Source organism: Solenopsis invicta, chromosome 8, assembly GCF_016802725.1.
Source record: "Solenopsis invicta isolate M01_SB chromosome 8, UNIL_Sinv_3.0, whole genome shotgun sequence".
In the NCBI taxonomy this organism is placed as follows: Eukaryota; Metazoa; Arthropoda; class Insecta; order Hymenoptera; family Formicidae; genus Solenopsis; species Solenopsis invicta.
The window spans coordinates 11,943,770-11,955,613 of NC_052671.1; the positions used below are offsets into that span (position 1 = coordinate 11,943,770).

The 11,844-nt window shown below is 27.0% G+C and overlaps 1 protein-coding gene across 2 annotated transcripts; it reads right to left on the reverse strand.

Moving 5' to 3' along the window:
• Positions 1–6,766: 6,766 nt before the first annotated feature.
• Positions 6,767–11,763, reverse strand: LOC105198460 (odorant receptor 46a). Of its 2 annotated transcripts, XM_039453096.1 has the most exons (5): positions 11,509–11,763; positions 9,947–11,067; positions 8,659–8,869; positions 7,908–8,063; positions 6,767–7,821 (listed from the first exon to the last, which is right to left on the reverse strand). In XM_039453096.1, the coding sequence occupies exons 2-5, from the start codon at positions 10,210–10,212 to the stop codon at positions 7,771–7,773; spliced, it is 684 nt and encodes a 227-aa protein (XP_039309030.1). In that variant the 5' UTR covers positions 10,213–11,067; positions 11,509–11,763; the 3' UTR covers positions 6,767–7,770. The 2 variants fall into 2 exon arrangements, with proteins under 2 accessions (XP_039309030.1, XP_039309029.1); XM_039453095.1 differs by lacking the exon at positions 11,509–11,763 and having other exon boundaries at positions 9,947–11,199.
• Between the last annotated feature and the right edge of the window lie 81 nt (positions 11,764–11,844).

The window sequence follows — 11,844 nt, forward strand, 5'->3', positions numbered from 1 at the left end:
ACTTGTGACCACGTTGGACGACGCTTGATTTCCAAGATTGCTGCGAACTGGATTCCTCGTGACGACCTTTGAACACTTTATACTAATATGTGTATATAACTGATAGACTAGCTGCACATATATTATCGAAAAGATGGACCATGTATAATTAAACCATATTATTTATATAAGTATATATTTTTAAAATTAGAGTTTTTTTTTACTGTTTTTTACAAATGAGGAATAGCATCTGGAATAACTTTTCTGTTATTTGTTTAAATAAGAATAGACGTCCAAAAAATTGGCCATTAATAAACACCCAAAATTGAACATGCGATGAATGTCCACTTAATGTTCATAGACGTGCGGACATAAAATAGACCAAAATGGATTTCCATAGGATGTCCTATGCTATCTAGAATTATGAACAAACACTAATAAAAAGTTATGGCTAAGTGCTTTCAAAACACATTCCTTATTATATAATCTATTTTTATAGACAAATTGAAATTAAACTACCACACATTATTTGTTATCATCTGAGAGTCCGGGAGATAATAACACAAATTTTCGACCAATATCAACAAAGCTAATTTTTATTTATACAGCATTGTCGATATTGATCACAAATTTGTGTCATTACCATCCGGACTATAAAGTCTCTAATAAATTAAATAAACAACTATTCTTTATTTATTAATAACTTGGAAAAATTAACAATTTGTCATTTTACTCACTTTATCATCTTACCCCTCTCTCCCCTACATTTTTAATTTATTTTAAAGGTTTCTTTGAACACTAAATTAGCACTAAATTCTAGTGTACTTGTTTCGCGTTTGTGACCACTATATATTTTTTTTCTGTTATAAGGAAGTCTAACTTGATATCAAGCTAAACTCCCCACTTTTTATCAAATTTTTTGTTAAACGGTTTGAGCACCAACATTTGGACTGTGGTACAAAATTAGCACCTAAATAAATTTTTGACTAGGTTTTTACCTTAAATTTGATTTTTGATGGCATGCTATTTTAAGGTACAACTTAATAAAGGTTTGAAGTGAGAGAAACAAAGAAATGAAATGCAAGTACCTATTGCTCAGATGTTGCCAGAGTTCGTCATTAAAGTGAACCACGCTCCAATGTAGAATTCTCCGCTATCTGACCGTTAACCAAGATCTTCGTGCTGAAATAATGTTTCATGTTTCAATTCATATCAAACTGCGCATTGTTACTTTCGATTTCGGTTAATGAGTTATTTCTACAATCGACTATTTGATTTCTACAATGAACTATTTGAGTATGACAGAAACAGAGGAACGAAATGCGGGTACCTTTTGTTCAGATGTTGCCGGAGTTCGTTGATAAAGTGAGCTACGCTCTGATACAGAATTCTTCGCTAATCTTATTTTCAGCAGGCTTAGGTAGTAACTAGTTGAAAAGTCAAAAGTTAAACAAAAAGTTAAAAAGTTAATAACTTTTAACTTAATTTAATTAATTTTAATACAGGGTGTTCATTAATGGTTGTCTCCACGTTTTACCATAAGAGTTAACTTACCGACTATGCTTGTAAGGACTGCCATATAAATTAAATGGCAGTCCTTCCAAAAACAATTGGTAAGTTATCTCTTATGGTAAAATGTGGAGACAACCATTAACGAACACTCTGTATAAAATTATATTTCACATTATATAAGTCACAGACTTAGGAATAGAGGGACGATGCATAACCTACGGGGATGAGGCACATTCGCGGTGAAGGGGGAGGGGGGGACGCCATGTTGGTTTCAAAGATTGCACACATTAAAACATGTACAGTGTATGTATGAAATAAACAGTACAGAATAATAAAGTTTAAAATTTTGTTAATCTTTTACATTAAATTTTTTTTTAATTATTTAATAACATATAATACGTTTACTAATGTAATAACCTAGTATAACTAACATATTAAATAATATTTTACATAGAGAAGAAGAGAGTATTATGGCTACTGTCGACAATATGGTTACCCCTATTATCTCCGTTATTAGATGACGTATTCTAACAATTGTTTATGGAGTTATTCATTTAGTAGCCCGCGGTTTTTTAGTGATGTTAATATGACAATGATAAGTGACAATTGTTATAAGGCATTTTTACTTTTGAGCACTTCTAAACTTTTCCAAGGTTCACTTTTAACCTTTAATTACTCATACTTTCTCATTATTCTTAAACTTGAGTGTATTATCACACAAATGTACATACACTTGAGTGTTTTTTTTATTATTTACCTTTTTATTCAGCTATACACATTTTGAGTTATACAAAGTTGAAACAATAACATGGAATTTCATTAACATGGCCTTTTAAGCAAAATTTTTATATTGAAATATTTCTTTGATAAATCGATCGTCATTCTAGAGAGCGATATTTAGAAACATTAAAAAGATTATTTTATGCTTGTTGTTTAATGTTAAACAAGAATAAAATGATATTTCAAACTAAATTTCTAATGATATTTTTAAAGTTACTAAACGCAAGTAAATTCTATATTAGGAAAATTCTAAACATACATGGAAAATTAAAAATACATAATTTTGTAACAAGATACTGTGTTTCTTCTAAACTAAACTAACTTTTTTAAATTATTCTTATTGATAGCCATACAACCACCTTTTTTTCTGCCACCGATTATGCAGAACATTAGATTTTTATAAATCACGTCCTAAATAATAAATACCTCATTACTTTGAGCCTAGAATCTGTTAAACAACACTCTGACGAATGTAATCGTTCAAGTTTCAATAGAAAATATTAATTATAAACAAAATGATTTAATAAAATGAAAATGGGTGCTATATTACCCTCTTCTTCTTTGTAAAAACGAACTAAAAATTAAACTCTGATAAAATAAAAAATAATAATTTAAAATAATTTTTTTCTTTTTTGTTTTAAATAAATAAAGTATTAACCAACACATACATCAATAGTATCAACAAAGAAAATATTTTTTTTTAATTAAAGTAAAAATAAAATGTTACGTATTAATAAGATTAATATTATTTTTTATCTGTAGAAACTAATTTTTATATTTTGTTCCAATACTTTTAGAAATTTATTTTTATATTTGTCTAAACAATTTGTCGTGAAACATCCTGGTACTATGCATTTTGCCATTTTTATTTTTAAAGAGTGAATTACCGTTGATAAATAAGACGAATGAGTTCGATTATCTAACCTAACTTTATAACTGTCACACTAACAGCGCAAACGGGATTTCACTGATACATATCTAGATATAAGTTTTTTGAAACCAATATAGCAAAGAACGATTCCCCCTGCATGCCTGAGACAACACCCCCTCTTGCCTAAAATAGGACTTTATGCCTCGTCCCTCTATTCCTAAGTTCGTGATAAAAATACGTAAAATATAATATTTTTAATAATTTAATAATAAAATGTAAAAATTGTAATGCACATCTATATAAAAAACAATACTTTTTTTTATTTTATATAAACTTATATTATAAATAAAACAAAAAATTTATTTGATAATTTATAATATAATTGTATTGTTACTTAAAATAATGCAATTTTAAAAAATTACAATATTTTAATTTTATATAAATAATGATTTTTAAAATTAACTTTTATTTCAACTTAAATTAATTTAATCTTAACGTAACTTTAACTAAGTTAATTTTTTATATATTTAATTTTTAACGTAACTAAATTAATTTCATGTGCTTTCAAATTTAATTTAATTTAGTTAAAAAAATTTATTAACTTACCCATCTCTGGTTTTTAGAAAATCTCTCCTTCTTTCGGTATTTATTTCTCCAAGACGCTCGGACCGTTTAGAGTTCCCCATCCAATAAACGATAGGCGGCCTGGTCGACCGCTTCGAACTAGGTGTAAATTCAAACTGAATCCTCGACTTTGGAATTCTCGTTTTTCAACCGTCTCTCCCACTCCTCATTGTCCCGTTGCCTATTCACCTTTTTCCCTTACTCGGCTTTTGTCGACTATCTACCTGTATCCTCTACCTATGTCCTTACATTTGTGTAGTACGATTCATCAATCGATTATTTAAAAAATTAGTTTGTTTAATACTTTTCAGTCATTTACAGCAGAGTAAATTATAAATGAAAACGATAGAAATGGTAGTGATACATTTTTTTATTTACATGTTGATTTATATATCATTAATTCTTTACAATCATGCTAAGTTGAAAATCATGTATTTTACCTCAAAAAATATATATAATGTTTAACACTACAAAACGCGTGATATCAGTACAAAATTATATACCTTTTCAAAAAAAAAAAAAAACGTTAAGTGTGTATATGCGCATTTTTTCTTATTTCAATTCTTTTTATTGGTTTTTTTTATCTAACAGCGTCAAGTTTTTGCATATTAAAAATTTGGTGCCTTTTTTGAAAAAATAATTCTTTACTGTATCAAATACGGCTAAATTTAGATAATTGTGTTAATTAAATGTAATTAAAATTTCTATGATTATTGTGTTGTATTAGTTTAAGATTAGTTTTTCGATTATGATTTTTTCCCAATTTCAAATTTTCAAGAATAATCTTTAGAAATGTAAATTTTTCAACGTAAGTTTTAATGTCCATTAAATGCACATACTTGTTTGAATATAATAATTATCTTTTATTTGATGTAGAATTGTTTTTATAATGTAAAAAAAAGCTGAATACAAAATAGTGTTTATAAAAGTTATGTAGTATTAAATTCATTTTTCTCTAAAAAAAACCCTTAAAAGAAAAATCCGCTCTCGGTCAGAAGACCGATGATCGCACGACTCGTGGGATCTACTTGACATACCAGAATCATCAAAAGTGCATTCAACTCGGGATATACACTCTTTTAAGCTACAAAAACCTTTCCTGCCTTAACAAAATTCTAAGAATCCTTTGAAATAAATATTCATTTCTCAAAGCTAGACATATTACAGTACAGAGTATTTACAATGGTACCTTTGTATTCTCATTGAAAAATTTTCCTATTCCATACTTAAGAAGTACTATCTTTAATTTTTATTATTTGAAACCCAAGTAGAACTATCTCTATATTGTTGTTGAAAAATCCTATTCCAATTCAAGTGATATTTACTTAAAAACAAATAATACCTTAAAATTATGTATATGTTATTTGTTAGAAATAGTACAGTAATTATTTCAAAGAGCAGTATACTGCTTTTTGAAAAAAAGAGAATATAAAAAAGTATATCTTTAAAGAGAATATATATATTCTCCTTATAACTGGCGCAATTAAAGATTGCATACATTTTTTTTGGAAAAATACATATCATTTAGGTTGAATTAGATTACAATTTTAAGATATTACTTAGTTTTATGTATGTAAGTACCACTTGGGTTGAAATAACATTTTTCAATGAGAGTACAAATATAATACCATTCAAGTGATTAAAAAATTATATATATCTACATTATAAATTTAATCACTCACGCAAACACACACTTTATTATTTTTTACTCTTTATCTTTATTTTGTTATATTTGTCATTCTGTCAATAATTATTCTATTATGTTATTATAGTGCAAAAATTATAAAAATATTATAATAAACGAATACTAAGTCTTTTAATTATAAATAAAGAGATGTGTTCATATTACTTGAATAAATTTAATTTGTCAATGTTCATGCAAAAGAATAGATTATCGTAAACTGTAAACACGAAATCGGTAAAAAAGAAACTAATTGCCGTACACATAATTGCTAAAATAAGTTACAAAAGACGGAAATGTTTATATTAGCAGCCTTTTTACAATCCCTTTATTACATTTATCTGATACAATCTATCAACTTTAAGTTAAAAGATTTTATGTTGCAAAAATATTTTCACATTTGTATGTATTCACACAGAAAATAACAATCTTTTTGATTCAAAATAGAATTAAATATCTTATTTTAGACATTAATAATTATGTTGCTTATCTGTGTAATAAATCAAATATGTGTATTTTATGACAATCAAACATACGTGTTTATGGCAAATTGGCAATTTTATATATTGAATACATTTTATATGTTTGCACAGATCTTAATAAAACGTGCAATTTTAAACAAGTCTGAAAAGTAATTACTTATGGAGCACAATGAATAAAAGATAGTCTCTCCAACAAAATGACGTTAAGAAAATTGAAAAATTCCAACTTATTTATCCGTAATTGTGGCAAGACCACAGTGCTCAAATTGCGCAATTGTGCACGCGATTTTAAAATATCAATATCGTCCTTCAATTACTTTTATTTCTTTGAATTTTTGCGACTGATATTGTTCATTAAAGGGGGAATAAGTAAAAAATAGAACACAAAAAAAATCAATTTTACCTCATGTAAAATCGACTTTTTCTCGTTTTCTATTTTTTGCTTAAATTGTTAGGAAGTCATCTCAAAAATATGGAAGAGAACATTAGAAAGTTAGTTATAAGAAACTTCCTTTTATAGTAGTAGAGAGAGATATTTTGACCGTTGCTGTATCAATACAATTGAACAAGAATGCCTTTTACGGTCGCAACTAGGTCTTCATGCTTGTATTGCTTGTGTGATTTTATATACTTTCCTCAAGTTCACTTCCTTTTATGTTAATTTCAAAGAAAGATGAGTCGGCCTTAGCGGCAGGAGTGAATAGGTATACAAACATTTACCGAAAAAAAGCCCGTACTACTCGTAAATAAAAGAAAATAGTGCAATTCCAGGAATTTCAGGAAAAGGAAGACCTGCTGTATAGGGCTCTAGAATTGGTAATTGATAAAAAAACAAGGTTTTAAATTGATTACAATATTTCATAATTTTTTCCTTACAAAAATTTTAAACGTATATTTCTCAAAATGCTAAATTTTACGCGCCATGCAATGTAATTCAAAAACTTGACCAATTATCTTCAAATTTTATATACATATTCTTCTACTATCTTGCCTCAGTATATACCTATCTTGCCTCAGTATATACCTATCCGATCATTAATATTTTGCTTTAAACAATAATTGTTTAAAAAAAGAATATTTTTTTTTGTTTATGTCGCCGTTTTTGCTATTTTATGAATTATTTAGGTATGTGCTGTGCATTTTTACATAAGCTAATAAAATTTTCTTGAAATTTTTGTTTCATATTAATTTTGTGACCTTGGCGTTACACGGCGCAAATTCAAGGAGCCAACTTCAAACAGTTGCTGTGCAAAAATTTAAAATTTTTCAACACAAAAAAATTTTTTTGAATTAGCTTAAATAGTGAATATCATCATGTACTTTGACTAGATTCAATAAATTTTGTCATTTAAAAAAGAATTGAGAAGAAACGGCCGTTTACATGAGGTTCCCTCCTTAAGAAAGCATTTAAAACATGCTAACGATAAGACAGAAAATTTATTTATGTTTATTTATTCTTTGAAAGCCACACTTTTATGCTAATTTTTGGCTGTTTAAACCTTTCTACTCCCCTTACGTACTATTATAACACTTTCACAAACACTTCACTGTGTAAAAATAAGCTAGTTAATATCAACGAAATATGTTAATTTATTAACTTTTGCTTTTTAACTTATCTTGTACATCGCTTCGTGAAATTATTAACCCTAGTGAAAATAAAGCACAAAGCTTAAATTGGAACATTGAAACGTAAAGAAAACGTATGAAAAGAGTTATAATGCGTAATCGAATTCTTAATAAAGTGTAGAGTAGAACATCGGAACGTTAGACACTTGTATGATGCTTCAAGAAACTTTCTATTTTCGCCAGGGAAGAACAATCTTTGATTACCAATTATGTTTCTACTGTGATCGTTTTAATACATTATAAGCCGAGTACGATGCTTTAAGTAACTGTAAGAAAAGTATGAAACACAATTAATATAAATAAAAATGTTTAAAGAAAAGTAAATGAATTTTCATAATCAATTGGTACTAACAGACCCAAATGAATCAAGATTCAACGTGATGATTACTGCACTACTAAATTCAATGGGAACCATCGATCGCCTCATGATTAGCAAGAGATCCTTTTTGTTCTTATTCTCCAGGTCCGCCCACTTCATATTGTATATGCTGTTTGCTAATCCAATGCTCTGTAAGTAAACATGTATTAAATTCATGCGTCATTAAAAAAAATATGTATTGTGTAAGAATGCTTTTTTTCTTTCTAACTTTTTTTTTATAACTTTTAAAATTCTAATAACTATATGAGAAAAACCTAATTTATTTTTGACACATAAATTAAAAATTAATTTTATTAATTAATTTCATTAATTAATTTTATTTCCACAAGAAAAATGACATAAATCAAAATTTTCAAATTGTGTGTTATGTGTGAAATGTGTTCTAAATACATCGATATTCAATAACAAAAGTTTAAAGCGAGTTAAATTTAATTAAAAGTTAGAAAACAGAGAATTTTGATGCAAATCAAAATACTGGTAATGGTATCTTAAAGATCTAACATAAATATATAGTAAAATAATTATTTGCATTACTTCTAAAGAACTTGAAGCAAACAATTTATCTTTAAGTTAACTTGTGTTTAATAATGTAATAAATAATGAATTAATTTTAAAATATAAAATTTTTTTTCTTCTATTAATTACTGTTCTTCTTAAAAATTTTATATTTTTTACTTATGTCACTTTTTTACAAAAGTACGATATATGTAGATGAGTAATGTACTTTTAACTTGAGTTCATTTCCAAACCAGCAATACAGGAAGATCTGTGATAACATGCAACATGTATACAATATCAATGTAAGAAGGCCTCCGTCTATCATCGCCAGAGAAATCGAAGCCAATTTGTATAAATTAGCACACACTACTAGCATGCTTACTGCGAATTGAATAGCAATTATCTTTGCAAATTTCCCATTTACCATGTACGCACATCTGCGATTAAATAAAAGACTTTAGTCTATTTTTTATCTCTAACTTTGAAGTTATTTATGAACCTCTTATCAAACATTTTTCATAACATTCTTTGTCAAATAGACAATTTAAAAGTTTTTTAACTACTTTAAGAGAATTTTAAACGAGAAGAATAGAATGCACGTACACGGAAGAACGGCTTTGTTAATGTATCTAAAAATTTGCATAGTTACAATATTGTGTAATTAGTAGTTAAAAAATCAAGTAATAAAGTTAAAAATTTATCTATAAAAAAATCAAATTATAAAAGAAAAAGTACGTACTCACATAAAAATGTTTCTTTATTACTTTACATAAACTTAATTTTTAAATAAAATATTAAATTTCTTTTATAATCTACATTATAATTGTTTTCAGTAATTTTTTTAAGTACATACAAATATCTAATGTGAATAAAATGCTTTTCAAAATTAACTTTTAATTTAACATAAGTTAATTTAATTTTAAAGTAATTTTTAACTAGTTATATTTTTTTGTTCATGTAACGTTTAACATAAATTAAATTTATAAGTCAATAACCTTAACTTAATTTAGTTAAAAAGATATTGTATATATTATCGTGCATACAGATTTAAAACTAATTTTACGTTGGATCATCAAAGTAATTAAATAAAACACTCAAGTATAACGCTGCAAAAAGTTTCAATAATTTAGCAAGAAGTTTCCATTTTACAGTGGCGTACAAAAGTTTCCGGCCGGTTACATTTTGTACTTTAATTTATTAAAAAACAACCCAATAAAATTTTTATAATTAACAGATATAAATATAAAATATAGATAACGACATAATATAGTAGTTGATAAAAGTGAAAATGTTATTAGGCTTTTTTTTAATAAATTAGAGTACAAAATGTCACTGGCCGGTAACTTTTGCACGCCACTGTATATAATTATTTCGATGAGTGCATGAAAAAATTATTTCTACGTCGCTAAATTCTTAAATATTTTAACAAAACCGTTCTTTACGTGTACAAATATTTTTGAACGTTATGACCACATTTCCAATTTTAATATAACAAAATTGTTTTGAAAACTTACTCATATATACGGTTGTGATGGCGTACACAATCATGAAGAACATTTTGATCATGAAAAATTTTCGTCAATCGATATTCCAGAATCTCGAGCTGACAGCAAATCTCTTGCAAGAGACCGGATACCAAACTGTCGCAGGCAACATTTACAGCCGCGGCGATTATCATACCTATCAATTGGTGAATGAAAACAAAAAAAAATATAACGGATGGCCTGTAGTCGAATGGCACCCATGCTTTGTACGTCAAGTTTCCTGTCATAAAATCCATTGCGAAGGCGTTTATAATTATGCATATGACCGTTATCTGAACAAGGCCATAATACCAAAACGCGTACTTCCTATAAAATATGTTTCTTGTAAAAATATTCTAAGGGCTGTAAAAAACTGTTACGTATACGTGTCTTTAAAGCGATTACTCGTATGTTACTTACATTACCATATTCTCCCCGAATTATGTTACTCTATTTATATATATGTTGTTTATGAGGTATTGATAATTTACAAGCATTGGATGAATGTGAAATAATTATGCTCAGAAAATGATTAAATTGTGCCAAACACAATATACTATGTGTGTGATAATAAACTAAATAAATAAAATATAAAAATATGTTTATATTCTGAAGTATTGCTATAAACGTATTAAGTAAATCAATGATATTCCAAATTATTCAGAAATTAATTATTGAATCATGATTGATGCACTTACTTGTGTTATACGGTACTGATACTTGCCTTATCGTTTTTTCATATTTTTGTCGAATCATTACTTCAGATGATTCCAACGGTTTAAAAGGTTTCTCCGTAAAAATATTGATTATTGTTGTGACATGTTTTTTAGATATCCACATAGAAATTAATTTATATGTCGCGATAAATACCGTCAACATCATATATATATTGTCACTAATTTCGTTGAAGTTGTCAATGTTTAGTGCAATGTTTATAAATTGTGACATCGTAAATGCACTTATTAAGCAAATTAGCAATACTCTATAACTGTCATATATTATACGTGCAGACATCGTCGTCCATCTAAGCGGCTGCCAGCAGCCGCTGACCGTGCAAAGTTTAAGTGTAAATTGCAGCACGATCATTTGAGCCCTTTTTAATTTCATCTTGTCTATACATAGTGTTATATCTACTTATTTCATATAATTCCAATGTCATGTATAAAATAAATAGAAATAAATAAAAATGTTATAACAATGTTAAAAAATATTAAATATATATTAAATAAAATAAATTTTTTTTAATCATATATACATACGTATATATATTCGTATATGTATTACATAAGATAAAAATTAACCTTAATGAATTTTTAACTTTACTTAAATAAACTTCAAAATTAAATTATCAAATTATTTAATGTCAGATAAATATAAAAAAATTTATGTTAGAAGCTTCTCCCCAAATAGACCAAAGAATCTTATTATATAAAATATAAAAAAAATAGTAATTTTATAAAATAAATACACTTGTACAATTATATTTTTTTAATTATAAAATGCATAAAACTGATATGATAAACTTATAAATTTGTAATATCTATCATACTTACAAAGTAATTAATTATCACAGTTAATTATTTAATGTCACGTGAAAATTTTCTGTCACAAATATTTTGAAAAGTAATTTGTATTTAAACAACTCATAAAAAAATTGTACGACTAAGTCATACCCGTGTGTTAAATGACAAAAGAAAAATTTTATAAAAGAGCGAGACACCCCGAATGTCTATACCTTCGCGGATACCACTTTCCGACAATGCGATATCCGTTCACCGAACCCCTTCTTATCTATCTCTACTATTATCGTAATACCGATCTTGCGACGGCGCGGGATATTATTTTCATGAATCCCCACATATCGATAAGCTGCAATTTTTGTCACGCGA

What these genes read in the sequence shown, in the direction of transcription:
- LOC105198460 (XM_039453096.1), bottom strand. Translation starts at nt 10,212, where the DNA reads ATGGATTTTATGACAGGAAACTTGACGTACAAAGCATGGGTGCCATTC. An exon ending in GAAATGAACTCAAGTTAAAA is followed by an intron (nt 8,064 to 8,658) that starts GTACATTACTCA and finishes GTTTACTTACAG; the next exon opens with AGCATTGGATTAGCAAACAG. An exon ending in ATCTTGATTCATTTGGGTCT is followed by an intron (nt 7,822 to 7,907) that starts GTTAGTACCAAT and finishes CTTTTCTTACAG; the next exon opens with TTACTTAAAGCATCGTACTC.